We start from the raw sequence: 20341 nt of genomic DNA on the forward strand, positions 1-20341 counted from the left end.
TATTCTTAATACCTAGTGCAGGGAGTGGTGCTAAGCATTGGGGATTGGGAGCAGGGGCTGTGTGGAGAGAAAGATGTGGTTCTTGCTTTGTCAGGGTCCCTGAGCTCACAGAGGACAGTCCCCACAATGATAGGCACTTCCTTTACTACACTGTGAACCACTGCAAGAGCAGTCCCAAACTCAGGCTCAATGCACACCGAGGTAGAATTACTTCTGCTTCTTGCCTCTTCCAACATCCACGGTCTCATCAGGGATGCACTGTCTTTTCCCATTCCCTGAATTTGGGATTGTATATGTCACTTGGTTTGGTCTGTGGGATAAAGTAGAAATGAAAGTGTAGTTAGGAATGTCACCTTGAAGGGGCCTCACGATGATCTCTGGTCATGAGTTCTTCCTCTTTCACACAAGAGCAGCTTCCCTTGAGCAGCAACTGCTTCTCCAGGCTGGGCCCCTGGGAAGAACATGGGTGGAACAGCACCACAGGGGAAGAGGGTCCATCCACCTCTCCACTAGAGCTTAAGTACATTGTCTAGCTGCAGACCTGTAGGGGTCATCATTTCAATTTGACTTCAGGACTGTTTGTAGCTATCACTGTGTGGCAATATTCAGGAATTAACTGAAACCCTCCAGCTTGAGTGCTGTCATTTGAGTCTCATCTCTTTTTTTCTGTCAATTTGTTTTTAAGTAGGATCTTGTGACAATTTTACCGAGGCAAGCTTTGAACCCAACATTGGGTTTAGTAAGAAACTTATTGAATTCTCAAGTAATAGTTAAGAAGTCCAGGTAGGGCTAGATTGGTGGTCTTAGTATGTGACCCAGACCCTGTATCATTGCTTCATCTTCCAAGGTCTGGCTCTCAGGTTTTATAGTAGTTGCAGGAAATTTGTGTCCATCAGCTTACAAGGCCAAGTCTTCCAAAATGCGGTGCCAAATCTACCTTCCAACTTTATTGTTCAATAGGCTGCATATCAGCTTCCCTTGCCCTTTCTGCTTTGAGTGTCAAGTGCATGTGTGTGTTGGGGGGGTGGAGAAGGAGGTACTGGAGATGGAAGCTAAGGCCTTGCATATTAGGCTAAGCTGCAGGCTAATGGATCTACAAAGCAGTCTGACAATAGAGTATGCTCAATCTCCCAATCTTTTGAGAAGGCAGGGCAGACCACCACACTTAGCAGGACTTGGGGCACCAAAGCTGGAATTTTTGCAGGGAGGGAGCCTGTTTAGGAATACATCACATGCATAGATGGCTAGAGAATCAGGAAACATCCTTATCACCAATAGACTCTGCTTGGTTGAGGAGGAGGATCTCATTGATTTACTGAGCTTGCAAAGCCCATAGTGTATCAAACCTACCTGACGCCCCATTTTGCCCCAATTCCTGTTATGTGTGGATACCCTGACCCCCATTTTTTTTCTCTCTCTTTTATTTTTTTTTTGGCAGTCCTGGGCTTGAGCTCAGGGCCTGAGCTCTGTCCTTGGACTTTCTCAAGGCTAGAGCTCTATCACTTGGGCCTCAGCGCCATTTTTGGCTTTTTTCTATGTATGTGGTACCGAGGAATTGAACCCGGGTCTTCATGCATGCTAAGGCAAGCACTCTACCACTAGGCCAAACTCCCTGCCCCTCTCTCTCCTCTTTTAAGCTACCATCTAAGAAGCATCCGAAAACCTAAGCTTGATCATGTTGCTGCTGTTTAGCCTGTCAGTTACTCATCTTACGGTTCCTGGGCCTATGCCAGGGCCTGTGGGATAGGTCTGTTACCTATGCAGTCTATAGCATTTATTCTTTGTATTCCTTGTATGTCATGTTCTAGAACGCCAGCAGACTGTCCATAGTACAAGCACACCTTGAGGAGTTGTGCTTCTGTGCCCTTGCACCTCTACTTTCTAGTTTCCTTCCTTGCCTCTTGTCATCTAAAAAATCCCATTATTTCACACCCCTTCCTCCAAATATCTACTTCCTTCTAGCTAACCCGGAGTTGAGCTATTGCCATTGTCATATCCAGTTCACTAGTTTCTGTATGGATTGTCTCTCCATCTTCCCAGGCTAGGTGACCCTAGGAAAGGGTCTAACTAGGTGACTCAATTGTCTTTTCCTCAACACCAGACACAGATCACTATGAAGACTCAGTTCAAGTTCCATCTCTTATGCACTCTTGTTAGGATCTCTGGTTTCCCTCCTCTGAAAAAGATATATCGCATAGCATTTTTATTCTAATCATATTATTGTCTCCTGCCATCATCTCATTAGAAACATCTCTTTTCTCTGAAAAGTATCATTGACATTGTGAGAATTTTCATCCATACAGAGGCTGTTGGTCTGGGTGTTCACCTCTCTTTTACTCAAAAGCTGATTTTGTGACTCAGACATATACTGCCACAATTAGGAATAGTTGAACAATAAAGGATTTCTTCAATTTCACCTAATTGTAAAATTTAATTGTATCTAATTGAAAGATTCACATAAAATATTATTTAAGTTTTTTTGAAGTACAGGAAATGTGTCAAAACAGGAATCCAATACTGCCTCCAATCCTGGCACAATCTTTAGGAAGTCCAGTGATAGAATCACTGAGGTGAGCTCTTGTCTTTTTGTCCAATAGTCTTATTAAAAGAAATACCTATGTCCCCATTTTAGGAATATAAGCTGGCCTGGGGAGTTTAGGTCCTTGTAACAATGAACTTAATGCCAAGTACTGTGCTTGGCCTGTAGGTGATTGCTCAGTAATAGCCATCATAACTCACCACATTGTCACTGCCATCATTTTTGCTGGTGGCACTTCTTATATCTCTTCATAAGCATGTGCCCTAAAACCAGACAGTGGAATAATTAGGAGGCTTTGGAATCTCAATGGTGCTGAGTTGAAGTCCAAACCACTGGTTTTGAATGTGTGGCCTTGGGTAGCTGGGTAGGTAGCCTACATTCTGTGAACTCTGCTGGTTATGCTTCAAACTAGGAAGAAACAAAAACAAGAAACAAAGTATGCTTTTGTGGAGTATGTGGCTAAATGATACAGGCTGTGAAATGTCTGAGGTAGGGCTTGGTATCAAGTAACTCAATGGTATTGCTGGCAGCTGCTGCTGCTGCTACAGCTTGTGATTGCTACGGTTTAATCTTGTACTTCAAGCTCAGTAAAAAATATTCATATTTTTCTGCTCACTAAAATACCACATAAGGAGAAACACATTTCCCCTCTCAGGAATTAGCTTTGGGAGGCATCAGGAGAACAGGGATCTTAAGGCCAGCACTGGCTAACACATCAGTCAGAGGAGGGATAGATGAGCTTGAACAATCTGGACTCTGTTCCATTCACTGCTCAGGGTGACCCAGGGTGATTTATCCATCCTTCACCTTATGTTACTGAGATATGGGAAAATGGGACTGTCCCATACTTTCTAGTGAATTTTCTCCCTTCCTTCCTTCCTTCCTTCCTTCCTTCCTTCCTTCCTTCCTTCCTTCCTTCTTTCCTTCCTTCCTTCCTTCCTCTCTCTCTCTCTCCTCTCTCTCTCTCTCTCTCTCTCTCTCTCTCTCTCTCTCTCTCTCTCTCTCTCTCTCTCTCTCTCTCTCTCTCTCTCTCTTCTCTTTCTTTTTGCCAGTCCTGGGGCTTGAACTCAGGGCCTGGATACTATCCTTGGGCTTTCTCAAGGCTAGCACTCTATCACTTGAGCCACAGCACCACTTCTGACTTTTCCTATGTATGTGGTACTGAGGAATGGAACCCAGTTCTTCGTGCATGCTAGGCAAGCACTCTACCAATAGGCCACACTCCTGGCCCTCTTTGGACACTTTTTGCTCAAGGCTAGTACTCTGCTACTTAAGCCACAGTGCCACTTCCACTTTTTTCTGCATATGTGGAACCAAGGAATCAAACCCTGGGCTTCATGCATGCTAGGCAAGCACTCTACCACTAGGCTATCCTCCTGGCCCAAGATTTACTATTTTTTTGCCAGTCCTGGGCTTTAAGCTCAGGACCTGAGCACTGTCCTTGGACTTTCTCAAGGCTAGAGCTCTACCACTTGAGCCATAGCACTACTTCTGGCTTTTTTTTTCCTATGTAAGTGGTACCGAGGAATCAAACCCGGGTCTTTGTGCATGCCAGGCAGGCACTCTAACACTAGGCCAAACTCCCAGCCCGGCATATACTATTTTAGATAAAATCCAACAGACAATTCCTCATGATAACTCTTAAAACAGTAAAGAAAATGCCCTTTAATCAATTGCAGACTTGCCTCAAGACCAAAACACCAGTATTATTATCAAATTAAAGACAAGATTACTGTCTTTATTACAATTATTACTGTCATGAGGCACTCCTATTGAAGACAACCAATGTAATGAAGACATAAATAGAACACAAATATTGGAAAGGAACCAAACTATTCTTATTTGTATATGAAATGATGGATAACTAAAAAACGCCTAAGAGAGCAAGTCATTGTTTTTCATACCTGAGGATCAAAGTTTGAAGCCAGTCTGAGCAGGAAAGTACGTGAGACTCTGACATCTAATTACCCACAGAAAAGCTGGATGTAGAAAAAACAAGGAAAACCCAAGAGAATCAACAAATATTATTGACCTAATAACATGAAAGTGAAGTGGGCAGAAACAAAATATGGAGATCAGCACAGAAACAATAGCTCTCCTAGGTTCCCATAGGAATTGGAGATAAAGGAAAGATCTAACTTATAATAGCAATAAAGGAATAGGAAACTACCTTAGAATAAACAACAGTAAAGGTATAAGAAAATCTATGAAATAAAACCTCAAAATCACTTAGCACTGGTGGCTCACACCTGTAATCCTAGCTACTCAAGAGGCTGAGATCTGAGGATCACAGTTCAAAGCCTGCTGAGGGAGGAAACTCAGTAACATTCTTACCTCCAGTTCATTATCTGAAAACTGGAAATAAAGCTGTGGTTATTGTGGTGCAGCACGAGCCTTGAACAAAAAAACAAAAACAAAAAAAAAATGAACATTAAGGGATGGCATCCAGGGCCTGAGTACACGCTCTATGACAGACAAAAAAAAAAGCAAAAACTTAAAAACCTAGGACCAGAAGGGGTATCAATGTGCATGAAGTAATGCTCCTTCTGCCTGGCGACTGTAACTGTAACTCCTCTATTAATTACAATAAAAAATTAAAAAAAAACCTAGGACCAGGCATGATGTCATGCCTTTAATCAAAACTGTAAAGCCAGTTCCTGGTGGCTCACACCTAAAAATAACCTACTCAGGAGTGCAGCCTCAGCAGAAAAGTCCCCAAGACTCTTTTCTCCAACTAACCACTATATTGTTTCAAATTAACGTACCTATAAAAGAAAATCCAACAGGATCTCTTTGGGAAGGGAAGGTATTCAAGAAGAGATATGAAGTGGACCATTACACAACTTAAGAAATTTTCAAAGGAAGCATTATGAAGCTAACTACTTGGATTAACCATCCTTATTTGCTCTGTTATAAATTAACAGCAAACACTGGTGCTGGTGCAGTAAAGACAGTTGGATCAAAGGAAGAAGTCAATATGGTATTTTAGATCAGTGAAAAATGAATGAACCATTTAATAAGAATTTTTATTACAAATGAATACTCATTTAGGATGAAAAAAGATTCTCTATCTCAGCCATACAAAAACATGAACAAATACCAGAAGGATTAAAGGTATAAATAACAAGGCAGGCTTAGGAAAGCATGAGAGAGAGCCCAAGCTATAAACTAAGAGACAGGGGTGGGGGTAGGCACAGGTGGTGTTGGAAACTAGAAAAATGCACATGCTGTTCCCAGTCCTGGCTCCTCCACTGGATGGTTGCCTTTTTCTTAGTTTGACAAATCCCTCTTTTACATTAACTATCTTAGTGTTTTCAATGGTTTGGGGTGGTTCACATTGGATTTTCATGTTTGAAATATCTCCTGGTATTATTTTCTCTACGGGGAACAGAACAAAAAAGACAGCTTTATTAATAGTCTAATGAATTAGTTTTGCCATTGGGACTTTAAGTTCATCTCTTTCATCTGTAAAACAAGATGAGTGAGATCGTCCCCCAGGGTTGGATGATACAATCTATGGAAACCTTTTTGTCCCTACACTTAGTATCCATAATGACATGGATCTCAGGGTCATGTTGTCGATAGGTATCAAAGGTTTCTGTTTAAAGGACCAGGCACAGAAAGCTCTCTCTGATTGCAAAATTATAAAAAAGAAAATATTGCTTTTATTTTCTCTTAATACTTTTAGGATTTCTTTGTCTGTTTGCTTACATTTACTGAAATGTGAGATTTCCAAAATTTTAGGCTAGAAGAGTAGCTACGTAATACAGCAATTGTTAGCTGGTGGAACATTCACTCAAGGCTGCTTAGCAGAATGCCTCAATTCTTTTTGGGGGGGGTGTTAAGGGGCTTGAACTCTGGGGGGTGGTTTTGAACCTCAAACCTCAGATCTCAGCCTCTTGAGTAGCTAGTATGACAGACATGAGCCACCAGGACCCACAATGCCTCAATTCTTTTTTGACCATTACTATCAAATGTGAAGAGAACACTGCATGTTACTGTTCTCACAGAGCTCATCAAAGTAGCAAATAATGAAAACATATAAATGTAAAGACAGTATTGAACTGTACAGAAAAATTAACAACAGTATCTGACTTTATAAAAATCTCTAGGAAATCAGTGAACCACTATGAGATTCACATGGCCTGCCTGAACAAAGGCCAGTGATCAATTACTAATGATCTTTGCCCACTGAACCTATGCTGGTTCCCACTTAGTAAGCATCAAATTCAACTTTATCAAGTGAACTCATTTTTTTTTCTGTAGGAGCAGTAATAACTTGTTAGCACAGGAGTAACAATGATACATAGGATTCTATCAGGAAAACACTAAACTGTATACACAGTCAAAGAAATACAATCAGGAAAGCAGAAAAATACTTTTGGTTACAAAAACATGATATATTCTGGAAACATGCATGAATGTTCTTACCTCAATGAGACAGAAAATTAGAATCAATACTACTACAGTCACAGATATTGCCAAGATGAGTTTGTTGTTATAGCCATATCCCGGAACTTCTTGTGTTAGCTAAAAAAAAACCAAAAAACAAAAAACAACCAAAAAGCAAAAAAAAGGATAATTTTGTTAATTTACAAAGAGATTAGGAGGAAGAAAGCTATTCAAACCCCATTCTTCCAGAAGGAGAGCATGGAACTTTCTCAAAGGATATGTTAAATTTAATGTACTCTATGCCTTACTAATTTGCAGTTTCTCTACAACTTACCTGTAGTTTAAGGTTAACTCCACTCTGTAAAGGAGAACAGTGGGGAATTCTGTCATGATCACATGACTTTGGACTGGACCAAGTCCTGGCTGTATCTAAAGGATGGGGAAGTCAGGGCTTGCAGTTCTACAGCTGTACTCACCTCACTTGACTCTTGCTGTTCACTTTGAACTTCAGTGTTCTCATTGATGTAGTTATCCATTTTCCACTGGTCCATATCCCAATCAGATCTCGATACCTTTACTTCTTGCTGTTCACTGAGAAGCTTCATCAGCAGGCCTGTTCTGGAGATGAGCTTGGAACAGGGTATCTGTACTTCAGCTCTAGGGCAGTCCATTCTCAAGGTCCGGATAAGATGAGACAGGAGCTTCCTCACATCATTATTGGGAATAAGTGGCTTTAGCTCTTGGTTTAACTGCATTTCAAAGTGGTCAGAATATGAGGGAGATTGCGAATGGGTGATTATGGCCTTGACAGGTGAGTCAGTACCCATGCTAAGGTATTCCCATTGTGTCTCCTTGCTTTGTTGGATAGAGGGCATTAAGTTGAATGCAGTCACACTGGACCCTGGAGCAACAAGATTTTCAGGAATGGTGTTTTTAGGGAGAATTCCTACTGGTACAAGAACATTTTGTGCAAGAATATTTCCTACCAAAGCATTTGTTACAATCTGGTGTTTTACAGGAGTGTTGTCCATAGAAGGTGTTGAAACAGCATAGAATTCTTGAAAAGGGTTCTCTCGAGAACTCAGCTCTCCCCATGATGAAATGTCTCCTTCTGAAGGGAAATTCATGAGGCTTCTTACTGCAGAAAATGGAGGCCTATTTACAAGCACTGGTCTGAAGTGTGAAGTTTTCTTTCTGACCTTTCTATTCAGTTTGGCCTTGGGTATTCTGTGGGCCACAGGAGAGCCATTCTTATGAAAATGGTAATTTTTCTTGGAATAGATGACTGGATTAGAACGCTCCATGTTTTTAACTTTAGAATTTGCCTCTTCTAAAACAAACATACTGTAGGCTAACTCTCTGTCTTTTTTTCTGAACTCATGTGGGATTTTTAGAGTGGTGGAAAAGGAGTCTCTGCTCTGTGAGTGATGATTCTGCAAAGAAGAGCCTACTGCCTTATGTTTCTTTATGAATGAGAGCTCTGTGTGCAAGGAGTTTCCCAACAATTTCCTGGGCTCTTGAGCCACATGAGGTGGCTCCAGCTCCCTTGATAGAGGTTTCTCAAGTCTTCTTTTTTTTTTACCAGGGCTCTCCACAAGATTTTGGGCACTCTGTTTTATCCAGCTGCTCACTTCCTTGTAGTGCCTTTTCTGTATGCTTTTTGGCCACTTGTGGTCTCTGTTGGGCCTTGGCAGTCTTTCTTCTTCACTCTCCATTTCTTCCCAGATGCCTACCTGTGGTTTAACACTTTGCACTTTGTGGGGAAAGATTTGACGTTTAAATTTAGGGCCTAAAAGGTTAGGTTGCCTGAATCTTGATGCTTTGTCTTTCTTTTTAACTTTATTGTATTTCCTCTGCCTTTTTGTACCAAACACATTTTTTAGCTGATGAATCTTCTTTAGTTTAGTTTTATACATAGAGACATCAGATGCCTGCACAACTGGGGTAATCTCTGTATTGAGTTTTAAATCATTTATGGAGTTGTCTCCATTTGGTACATTTGAGAAAAGCAGTTTAATGAATGGTAATTCTGTTGAATGTGTATCTATTTCATGTCGTTGTGTGAAATAGGCCAATATATAACTTAGTGCAGTAAAAATATCAGTCTCCTCAGCAATTTCTTGCTGCTCATTCATCAGTCCTGAGTATGATACATAATTTTTGTCAGAATGTTCCCTCTCTGGTTCAATAGTCAGCTCGGTGCTGGTTTTCTCCTTGCGGGATTTTAGCACTTTCATGAATGTTCCTTCTGGGTTCCCTATTGATGCTTCTTCAACTGTCAGAAAGGAAGAAACTGATAAGAGAAGGCTGATCGCTTCTTGTCACTCTATCACCTCACAACTCAGTTGAATACATTAGGGGTCAGAAAAGATTGGAGTGTCACAGAGACAAAGAACACTTGAAACTTAAAGAATCTTACAGACTCCTTTTCACCATCTGAATGAATAATTATTGGAAGGCAAAGCATTAAGCAGAGACCACAGTCTATTTCCTTCTCTTGGCTCTTATGCGTATGTACAATTAAATTATTTAAGTATACAATCACTACTGAAAACATGACTTTAAGCAGTTCAGAAATGCAGAGATTAACTGGATAAACGAATAAAAATTGTAATTGTTTAGAAATCATCACTGAGGAAAAGTTAAAAATGAACACAATAAATATCAGGCAACAGACTCACGGCAGTGTGTGATGTTTGTCAGCAAGGCACTGTCACAATGTAGCTTGACTGTCTTGCAGATAACCTCAATATTGTTTTTAAATTGGCAGAGACAGCTTGCCATAGTGTGAGGTAAGACCCTATAAATGGAAACCCGAGAATTAAGTTAATGGGCAAAGGGTTACTAAGTGATAGATGAGCCAAAGCAAAGCCAATAACTCCATTTTCCCCCATCTAAGTCGTGTATGTGAGGCAAGCACTCTACCACTAGGACAGACTCCTGGCCCTGTGAGACTCATCTCCAATTAACCACCAGAAAACGAAGTGAGGCTGAGGCTCAAGTGGTAGGGCTGTGGCCTTGAGCTTAAGATCTCAGGGACAAGCCCAGACCCAGAGTTCAAGTCCCAAGACCGGGGTGAGTGGGAGGAGAAGAAATGTATTCATGACTCATTCCTGATTGCTGAAACTGCAACCCCTCTGTATATCAATTGTACAAAGATTATACAAACTAAAACAAAATGATAATGGGTTATAACTAATGTAAAGAAGAATCCATTAATCTATTGTGATACTTAAAAACTGAGAGTATGGCCTTGTGGTAGATTGCTTGCTTAGCATGCATGAAGTTCTGGGTTCAATTCCTGGGTACCCCACATGCAGAAATGCTGGAAGTGGTGCTGTGGCTTACATGGTAGATCGCTAGCTTTGAGAAAGCCCAAGGACAGTGCCCAGGCCCTGTCAAATTCAAGCCCCAGAAGTGGCAGAGAGAGAGAGAGAGAGAGAGAGAGAGAGAGAGAGAGAGAGAGAGAGAGAGAGAGAGAGAGAGAGAGGAGATGCTATCCTGTGATAGAATAATGCAGCATAAACAATGTAGAGGAATGATCAAATTAGAAAATTAGCTGGACACCAAGAGCTCATCCCTGTAATCCAAGTTACTATGAAGACTGAGATCTGAGGATCACACTTAGAAGCCAGGCTGTGCAGGAAAGTTCATGAGACTCATCTCCAATTAGCTACCAAAACACTGGGTGTGGTGCTATGGTTCAAGGGGCAGAACACTAGTCTTGAGTACAAAGCTCAGGCACAAGGCCCAGGCCCTGAGTTCAAGCTCCGGGTCTGGCCTGAAAAGAAGTCATTTTGTGAGCACTGGCAATAGTCTTGATACAGTATTAGGCAAGAGCATCTTTTGCTCTCCATGTCTTGGATAACACTGATCCTCCATCTTGTGGGTGGGCCTCTTGCTTGGCACCAATTGTATTACATTATCTTAGGTTCAAACAACCTGCAGCCAGGCTTGGAAATGGAGAAACCATCAATTATCAGTGTGTTCAGTGACACCCAGACAGTGACCAATTCTATGTTTTCATTTAGAAGCTATTCTAGAAAAGGTGGAACTTCAGTTCCAGATATAAGGTTGGAGGTTTCAGAGGTGGTGGAAGGAGTGGATTCACTGCAAAAGGACTGACTGTGAGCCTTTTATGGGTGATGGGAACACAGTAGTGGTTACATCCATGTGAACTCATCAAACTGTACACTTAAAAACTGTGAAGTTATGGGCCGGGAATGTGGCTTAGTGGTAGAGTGTTTGCCTAACATGCATAAAGCCCTGGGTTTGATTGCTCAGTACCATATGAACAGAAAAAGCCAGAAGTGGTGCTGTGGCTCAGGTGGAAGAGTGCTAGCCTTGAGCAAAAGCGGCTCAAAGGCAGTGTCCAGGCCTTGAGGTCAAGCCCCAGGACTGGAAAAAAAATGCATGTCGTTAACTGTATAAACTGTCACTTTGATAAACTTGATATTACAAAGAATAAAACCCTGAAAAAAAAGCCAACAAATTGATACAAAAGTAAAAACAATTAACTTACAGTTTTTCCAACGTAAGGGTCAACATGAGGACATTCTCCACTGTTGTCAGTCGCACTTGTGTTGTTCCCATGTCTCTGCAGGAGAAAGCCAGACATTCATGGTAAACCCCAACTCAAATGTTCTTAAAAAAGATCATTTAAGGACCAGGAGTTTAGCCTAGTGCTAGAGTGCTTGCGTAGCATTCACAAAGACCCAGGTTTGATTCTTCAGTACCATATATATAGAGAGAGAAAAAAGCCAGAAGCATGCTGTGGCTCAAGTGGTAGAGCTCTAGCCTTGACAAAGCACAGGCGAGTGCTCAGGTCCTGAGTTCAAGGCCCAGGACTGGCAAAAAAATTCTTGAAGAACATGAGGTTCATTTAATTTCAGCTTCCCTAAGAGTAAGTCAGCTCAATACTTTCTAACTGAAAATTTTGTGTTAACTCATCACGTCATCAAATTAATGATCTTGCCCTAGTATCGAACCATTATCATTCTTTTCTTACCATTATCTTAGCATCTTCACAATACATTCACTATCAGTTTACTTTTGTTTTTCTTCATAAAAGAATGTGTACCATTTATTCCTCTTTGCTCTCTGGAAAAAGTGATGGTTCTACACGTGTTTATCCTTCCACTGTTTTGTTCATTATAAATGGTTTCTTAGTTCTTTCCTTTACCAAAAGTTTTATTCAATTACCTATTAACTAAAATTAACTTTCAGTCTGGGTGCTGGTGGCCCAAGAATGTAATCCTATCTACTCAGGAAGTTGAGATTTGAGAATCAGGGTTGGAATCCAGTGTGAGCAGTAAATTTTGTGAGACTATTATCTCCACTAAACTATCAGAAAAATCTGGAAGTGGTGCTGTTGCTCATGTTGTAGAGTGTTAGCCTTGAGCAAAAGAAGCTCATGGACAGAGCCCAGATCCTGAGTTCAAGTGCTAGAACCAGTAGTAGAAATGAAAAAAATGACTTTCTTAGGCTCACTGAAAAATATTTAACATTTGGAAAACCTAATCAGGAAGAACAGAAATTATCTCTGAAATACTTACAGATATTTTAATGCTGGCAATTTAAAAAGATAGGAATCTTCAACAGCTGTTAGAGGATTACGATTGAGAATTCTGAAAATGGCAATGGAATTGAAATGATCAACTTTTTCAATTTGAATTAGTCTTCATAAAAACTTTATATTCATTTATTTGGTTTATAACTTGTAGGTTTAAAGGAAATCAGAGTCTTTACTCTAGGTCACACTTACAATCCATAAAGCAGACTTTATTTAGAAACTTCCCAGAATTCTAGAAAAGAATATGGAAAAAGAAAAGGTATAGGAGTAGAGAGGTATTGGATAGTTGAGACTGAACCAGGCTTCTAGTACAAACCACAAAGATCCAGAAGCGTGCAAACTTCTGTGTACCTACAGTTCTCAACAGAAAACCAATGCTACTGAACTGAGTGAAAAGTAATAGGCTGTTTTTGGGATATCAGCTGAATGTTCCCTGAAAATATAGCATGACTGAAACTCTATAGTGGGTAAATAATTCAATATGGATAAGGCCTGATTTATTCTCCTTTTTCTCTTGTCTCTTAGTGCTCAAGACCAGCTAGCAAGGGTAAGGGCTTTTCCTCAATAATATATAGACTTTCTGCTTTGCAAAGTCCAACAGCTTCTAAAGTCATAGAGTTGGCACTGTGCCAACCAATGAAGTGACTACAAGCGTGTGTGTGTGTGTGTGTGTGTGTGTGTGTGTGTGTGTGTGTGATGTCAGTTATGGGACTTGAACTCGGGGGGTGGGCTTTTTCCCTGAAATTTTTCACTGAAGCCTGGCATTCCACCACTTTCAGCCATAGTTGTTCTTCTGTTTTTTTGTGGGTTTTTTTCCCTGAGGTTTCATTGGAGGTGAGGGTCTCATGTCTCATGAACTTTTTTGCATGGGCTGGCTTTGAACTGGGATCCTCAGATCTCAGCCTACTGATTAGTTAGGATTATAGGTGTGTACCAATGACTTACAACTGAAAAGATGTGTGAAAATCAGTCCATCTAAGTAAGCTCATACCTATAATTGTAGCTACTCAGAGGCTGAGATTTGAGGATCAAGATTCAAAGCCAGCACAGGCAACCTTGATAGAGATTCCAACTACATCTCAATCCACCACCAACACAAATAAATTTGAAAGAATCCGAATTTACTGATTCACAAGGAGGCAGTCTTTCATAAAGACAAGTTTAGAGGAAAATTTCACTTTGCATCATATTATCCTTTAGGACATTGAACAACAGAGGTTTTTTTCTTTCTGAGATGAAGTTTTAGGTATGTAGCCTACAGTGGTTGCTGTATTCTTTGCCTGGCTATACATCTTGAGCAAGGCTAGATTATAGGTTTTCTACCATGTCTGGCAAACAATGTCCCTTTTGTTTTTTGGTTGGTTTTGGGGCTTGGACTCTGTGCCAGGGTGCTATCCCTGAGCTTTTCAGCTCAAGGCTACCACCCTACCCCTTGAGCAACGCTCCACTTTCAGCCACTTTCAGTTTTTGGTGACTAATTGGAGATAAGTGTCTCCTGAGACTAAAGTGACCGGGTTGGCTTTGAACCTTGATCCTCAGATCTCAGCCTCCTGAGTAGCTAGGATTACAGGCGTGAGCCACTGCACCTGGCTCCAACATTTAGAACTGAAATGAACTAAAAATACATTTCATGTTTAAGGTATTCAAGAAGGAAAAATGTATAGAAATCTGTCAGAAGCCATGTATTTCATTTTTGAATGTATACCCTTTTCTATACCTCAGCGGTTCCTATTGAACAAAGTAATTCACAACTTCAGAGACACATACTTGACAAATAACATTCTGCCTGACTCAGAGAAGTGCCCTGTGTCACCATTAGAAGAAACTGGCACTGAGAAAGCAGCCACACCATTTTGCTCAGTGAAGGACTGGGTGATCAACTTTGCTCTCTGCGCGTCTGCCTCCCAGACATTTGAGTAGTCAGGCATTTGTTCTGCAATGCAGAAGCAATGAATGCTAGCCTCACACATATCAGAGCAGCCATTACCTCCCATGTCAGAGATCATTTGAAGATTACTTGCTTGCTGTCTTCTGTTGCCCTAGCCAAAGTAGGAAAACAAAACCAGGCGGTTGTATGACTTAGTCATATGAGTCACCTAGCCTTCTATACCTTATTTTTACCCTCATTTGAAAAAAATGATTATCATTTAGGGGCAACCACCCAGAACATCACAAGTCAGAATATAGTAAGGACATTGGCATAATTATGTTTTCTGCTACACTATTCACAATAGCCAAGTTATGGAAACAGCCCAAATGCTCTTCAACAGATGGGTAGAGATCAAGAAAATGTGGCACCTACACACAGTAGAATTTTACTCATCATTAGAAAGAATAAGGTTGTGTCATTTACAGGGAAATGGATGGACCTAGATAAACATGTTCAGTGAAGTAAGCCAGGCAGAGAGAGATGGCACACAAGTTGTCTCTCATATGTGGAAGCTAAATTTAAAAATACAACTAGGCATGATAACATGCAGGGAACTGAATGCATTTACACATGCAAAAACCGACTAAAGGAACCGGGTGGGGTGACTCACACCTGTAATCCTAGCTACTCAGGAAGCTGAGATCTGAGGATCACAGTTCAAAGCCAGTCCAGGCACAAAAGAACCTGAGACTCTTATCTGCAATTAACCTATAGAAAACAGGAGGTGGGACTTTCCTTAAGGGTCGGGCAGTAGCCATGAGCTAAGAGTTCAGGAACAGTGTACATACTGAGCTCAAGCCCCATGACTCTCCCACCAAAAAAAAAAAAGAAACTAATAATAACAATGAGCATACTTTAAAAAAGGGGGGAAAGTTACTGGATATTAAAGACATACTTTTGAGAGTTCATATAGTTCTTACACCCAGATAATAAGGATATTAGGTTTTCAACACATAAATAGGGTTTAATTTAGCATGCTTATTTTCTATACCACTTACATGTGGTGTAAAAATGGCATTCCATGCCATGCCTGGAATGTTCCAGCGCTCAGTTCTGGGATTAAATTGCAACCAAGATTTCTAAAAAAAAAAAAAAAAAAAAGACATAAGCCAAAGAAAAACGATAAGAGACATTCTTTCAGAACTTTATCATTTCACAGTGATTCTAATTTACAGACAATGAAACATGATTCTGTTACTTCCCCATGCTTTAAAGAAATCTTCCTATGGACAACACTGGCTGGTTATTTATGCCTCCATATTTACACATTCAGTATCAAGTGATTTTCACTTACGGAGAACAGGTTTTCCCATCACATAATGGGCTGTACAATTCCTTGGGCCTTGTCCTGTACATGCAAGTAGGACACCTGTATCCCTGTAGACATGTGTGCCCACTAGATATCTGTAACATATCCACAGTTGCCAAATGTCTTGTGGGTGCAGTCCACTCGCTGAGAACCATTGCAATGATTCTTGTCTGACTTGTAATGGTTCTTACATTCAACTTTGCTGGTCTAAAACAATTTCACATACACACACACACACACACACACACACACAAACACACATGCATACACACACACACACATATTATGTATAGTGACTTTTCGCTAGCAACATTTTAATCCTGCTGCAAAATAAGATGATATATGTGATATTATAAAGTTCTATTTGCAACTTACACAAACTTCAGAAAAGGCAATGGTTCAAATGTGCGTCTTTCAATTGACTGTATTTTATTGCAGGACAAATCTCTAGAAAAAAGACAGAGGAAAATAGTGCACTCAAAACTATTAGATACCAATGAGGGTGAATAAGTAGTAAACTTTAGGACAGAAAATATTGAATATGCAACAGTTTTAAACAACAAACCTTTGGATTTGGATTTGAACTTCCTTACATCTGAGCACACCTGAAGGATTGATTACCATCAATGAAATACATAACTTTAGATTCTGAAAATTTTGGATAATCTTTCAAGAGAGCAGAAGTACAATTAAGTAATATTTTATATTCTCATCAGACTTGATTCTATAAGTCCAAAGGTTTGAGTTCTGTATATAATTATACTGTAAAGTCCTAGATATTGTTTTTTGTGGGTCATGGGGCTTGGACTCTGAGCCTGAACTCTTGAGCTCTATCAGCTCAAGGCTACCACCCTACCCCTGGGCCTGGGCATTGTTCCTGAGCATTTCAGCTCAAGGCTACTCCCCTACCTGCGAGCCAAGCCTTACTTCGCATTTTCTGGAGGTTAATTGGAGATAAGAGTCTCAGGTCCTTTTATGCACAGGTGGTTTGAACCTTGTCCCTCAGATCATAAATCCTGAGTAGCTAGGATTACAGGCATGAGCCACTCCACCCAGCAAGTCCTATATTTTGTACATATTATATATATATGACATGTAACATATTCATTGCATTCCTGTTCTATGTATAACATATAGGCCTATCCTGGGGCTTAAACTCAGAGCGTTGGACTGTTGCTTGGCTTATTCACTCAGAATCTGGTGTTCTACCACTTGAACCATACCCCACTTTCAGCTATTTGCTGGAAGTACACCTTTTTTTGCCCTCTGCTGCATGCACTGTGGTTTGAGCAATGAAGCCTGTGAATTCTTAAAGGTAGGTCCCTGATTTACTCATCTTTGTGTGCCAATCTAGGCACAGTCAATTTCATCTCCTTTTCATTCGTGAATGATGACGATATACATGCTAGTGTGATATAAATATCTTGTAATGCATTTCAGGGTAGGAAAGCCAGAGGGATGAATTCACGGAAGTTTTCTTCTAAACCATGTTTGAAAGGTGTGGGGCAGAAAGGCCTCAAAAAGTCAATATAAAACTTGCCATCAGGGGGCTGAGAGTTTGGCTTAATGGTAGCGTGGTTGCCTAGCATTCATGAAGTCCTGGGTTCGATTCCTTAGTACCACATACATAGAAAAAGCCAGAAGTGGTGCTGGGGCTCCAGTGGCAGAGCTCTAGGCTTGAAAAAGACCAAGGACAGTGCTCAGGCCCTGAGTTCAAGCCATGTCTGACTAAAAACAAACAAACTACCAACAACAAAAACTGTCCATCAGGCTGGGAAGGTGGCTTAGTGTTAGAGTGCTTGCTTAGCATTCAGAAAGCCATAGGTCAGATCCCTCAGTACCACATAAACAGACAAACCTAGAAGTAGTGCTGTGCCTCAATTTAGTAGAGTGCTAGTCTAGAGAAAACGAAGATCAGGGATACGCAGAGCCTAGTCCCGGACTTTAAACCCTAGGACTGGCAAAAACAAACCAAAAACATCACCTTAGAACATAGAAGGGTTGATAATGCAAATAATTTTTTTGTGTGTTATCTAAATCTCTTGATACTCTCTTCTATTTTTTTTGGCCAGTCCTGGGGCTTGAACTCAGAGCCTGAGCACTGTATTTGAGCTTTAACAAGGCTAGTGCCTTACCACTGAGCCACAGGACCGCTTCCAGTTTTCTAGTGGTTAATTGGAGATAATAGTCTCACGGAATTTCTTGTGCCAGCTGGCTTTGAATCAAGATCCTCATAGCTCAGCCTCCTGATTAGCTGGGAGTACAGGCATGAGCCACCTGTGCCTGGCAGTCTGTGTATTTTTAGACCATTCTCTTATGAGTATCAGCAATTGCTGAGCCATTGCCGAGGTCTTATTACCATTTTTCTCAGGACACTTTTCCCCCATCTATGTGGTGTCTGTATAGTTAAACTCATAATGAAAAGCAAGTATTTATTTGAGATGAGCTGAGACAGACAGAATTACTTCCACAACTCACAGAGATTTCAGTAATTAATTTGAATATGTATTTTATACATAATTAGTCACAAATATTAATGATGTGATAAACTTACTAACTTACAAATATTCAAGGGATAGGAGGCCTTCAAATGTATCCTTATGTAATTCAGTGAGGCGATTTTCGCTGAGAATTCTGGAAGATAAAAAGGTCATTTCTGGATCTAAATTCATCCAGCATTGGGGACTATATTGAATAGAGAAAGTATGGAAAAAAGAAGGCTGGCATTTTCTGTTGCCTAGAGTATATTGTGGCACAACTTTCTTGAGGACAATTACCATTTCATGTCCACAGAATGATGGTTCACAAAGTAGTATGTATGTGAATGTTCATTGTAGCCATGACTGCAACAATCTGCAACTGCAGGTCTATAAATGCAGGTCAACATGCAACTGGGCATGGTCTATAAATACTATGGGAGGTACTAAATCAAGCATGAGACATCCACACTATGAAATATCATGCAGAAGATGAAAGGAATAGGATAATCTTTTATATATGTACAGGAATGTTAACATTCAAAGCAGATAGCATGATATATGCAAGATGCACAATGTTACCATTTCTATAAGAAGTAAACAGGCAGTAAGAAAATGATACCACAAACCTATTCTACTATATGCAAAAGTAATATATATATATATATATACATATATATAGAACAAAATGGTATAAAACTGCCTGGGAAAATAGATCTACTATAATCATTTCAGGTATACTTTTTACTATGTTATTTCATTTGCATATATGATGAAAATAAGCATGCCTCACTTGTACAATAGATAATAACTTCAACTTGCCATATACTTAATTCAAAGAGGGTCCATGAAATTTATTTTGCATGATAGAAAATAAGGCTTCATCATGCATGTGAGACAAGTACTCTGCCACTTAATAATACCCTGAGTACCCATAAAGCTTAATGTTTCAAACAATTACAGAATTTCAGTCAGTAGAGGTTGATCAGGGTGTAGAGGTTCTCTCAGAGGAATTCTCTTCAAAATTTGGGACCAAAGCTAAGCACAGTGCCTCACACCTGTAAGCCTAGCTACTCAGGAGGCTGAGATCTGAGGATCATGAGTCAAAGCCAGCCCAGGTACTAAAGTCCGTGAGACTCTTATCTCTAATTAGTCACTAGAAAAAACAAAGATAGGCTGAGGCTCAAGGAGTAGAGCAGTAGCCTTGAGCAGAAGAGCTCAGGGACATTGCCCAGGCCCAGTTGTAGGGCAACAGCTTTGAGCTAAAGAGCTCAGGGACATGGCCCAGGCAGATGACCTACAAAAAAATAATTCTAGACCAACAGGGGCTCAACAGTACAGTGTTTTATTTATATTTGGAGAGAATATACTCACAGTTTCTCAGTCCAACAGTACAATCTCCATATATTTTCTTCAATATAAGAAATATCATTTCCTTGGGAAATTCTATTGAGAAATAATTTATATCCATAAATAAGCAGGAATAGAAAGATCAGAATGAGAGAGTCATTGCTAACTCAGAAGGCGTGATTAAATGCAGAAGAAAGACCCCACATTTTCTATATTATGAAGCCCCGAGTTTCCTCACAGTTTATACAATAATAAAGAAACAGAGTGACCAGTCACCAGTGGCTTATACCTGTAATCCTAGCCACTCAAGACGCTGAGATCTCATGATCACCTTGTAAGCTAGCCTAGGCAAGAAACTGTGAGACTCAATTCCAAATAACCACCAAGAAAACCTGGAAATGGCACAATGGCTCCAAGTACTGGAGTGCAACTAGCATTGAGTGAAATAGCTCAGCGATATGTTTGTCAACAAGAAAGAGAGGAAGAAGGAGGAGGAGGAGGAGGAGGAGGAAGAGGAGGACGAAGAGGAGGAGGAGGAGAGGAGGAGGAGGAGGAGCAGCAGCATGAGGAGGAGGAAGAAGAAGAGGAGGAGGAAGGAAAGGAAAGGAAAAGATAAAAATATTGGTTGAAAAAAAAATTTTGTGTGTACCTGCTTCTTCTCTGTTCTTCCTTTTAGAGCATGCTATGATTTTCTATGTGCATGTGAATTTCTTTGAATCAGTATCTTCTTGGAAAAAGACAAAGGGCAACCTCAAATAAAAGTCTGGAGAAT

The 20341-nt window shown here is 40.4% G+C and overlaps 2 protein-coding genes across 2 annotated transcripts in view; one reads left to right on the forward strand and one right to left on the reverse strand.

Moving 5' to 3' along the window:
* The window catches only part of LOC150051242 (uncharacterized), a 31260-nt gene that overhangs the window by 1415 nt on the left and 9504 nt on the right, over nt 1-20341 (forward strand). The window lies entirely within an intron of this gene.
* LOC150051243 (leucine-rich repeat-containing protein 37A2-like) lies at nt 208-20006 on the reverse strand. Its single transcript, XM_090351453.1, has 12 exons — nt 19990-20006; nt 19594-19665; nt 18305-18376; nt 16118-16189; nt 15432-15512; nt 12487-12558; nt 11454-11528; nt 9613-9731; nt 7408-9206; nt 6971-7069; nt 354-451; nt 208-310 (listed from the first exon to the last, which is right to left on the reverse strand). Exons 1-12 carry the CDS (start codon nt 20004-20006, stop codon nt 208-210), a joined length of 2679 nt encoding a protein of 892 aa, XP_090207579.1.

Source organism: Megascapheus bottae, chromosome 17 (assembly GCF_031878675.1).
Source record: "Megascapheus bottae isolate mThoBot1 chromosome 17, mThoBot2.hap1, whole genome shotgun sequence".
NCBI classification, from domain to species: domain Eukaryota; kingdom Metazoa; phylum Chordata; class Mammalia; order Rodentia; family Geomyidae; genus Megascapheus; species Megascapheus bottae.

What these genes read in the sequence shown, in the direction of transcription:
- LOC150051243 (XM_090351453.1), bottom strand. An exon ending in GACAAACATCACACACTGCC is followed by an intron (nt 9,207 to 9,612) that starts GTGAGTCTGTTG and finishes CCTTTCTGACAG; the next exon opens with TTGAAGAAGCATCAATAGGG. An exon ending in CATCGTGAGGCCCCTTCAAG is followed by an intron (nt 311 to 353) that starts GTGACATTCCTA and finishes TTTATCCCACAG; the next exon opens with ACCAAACCAAGTGACATATA.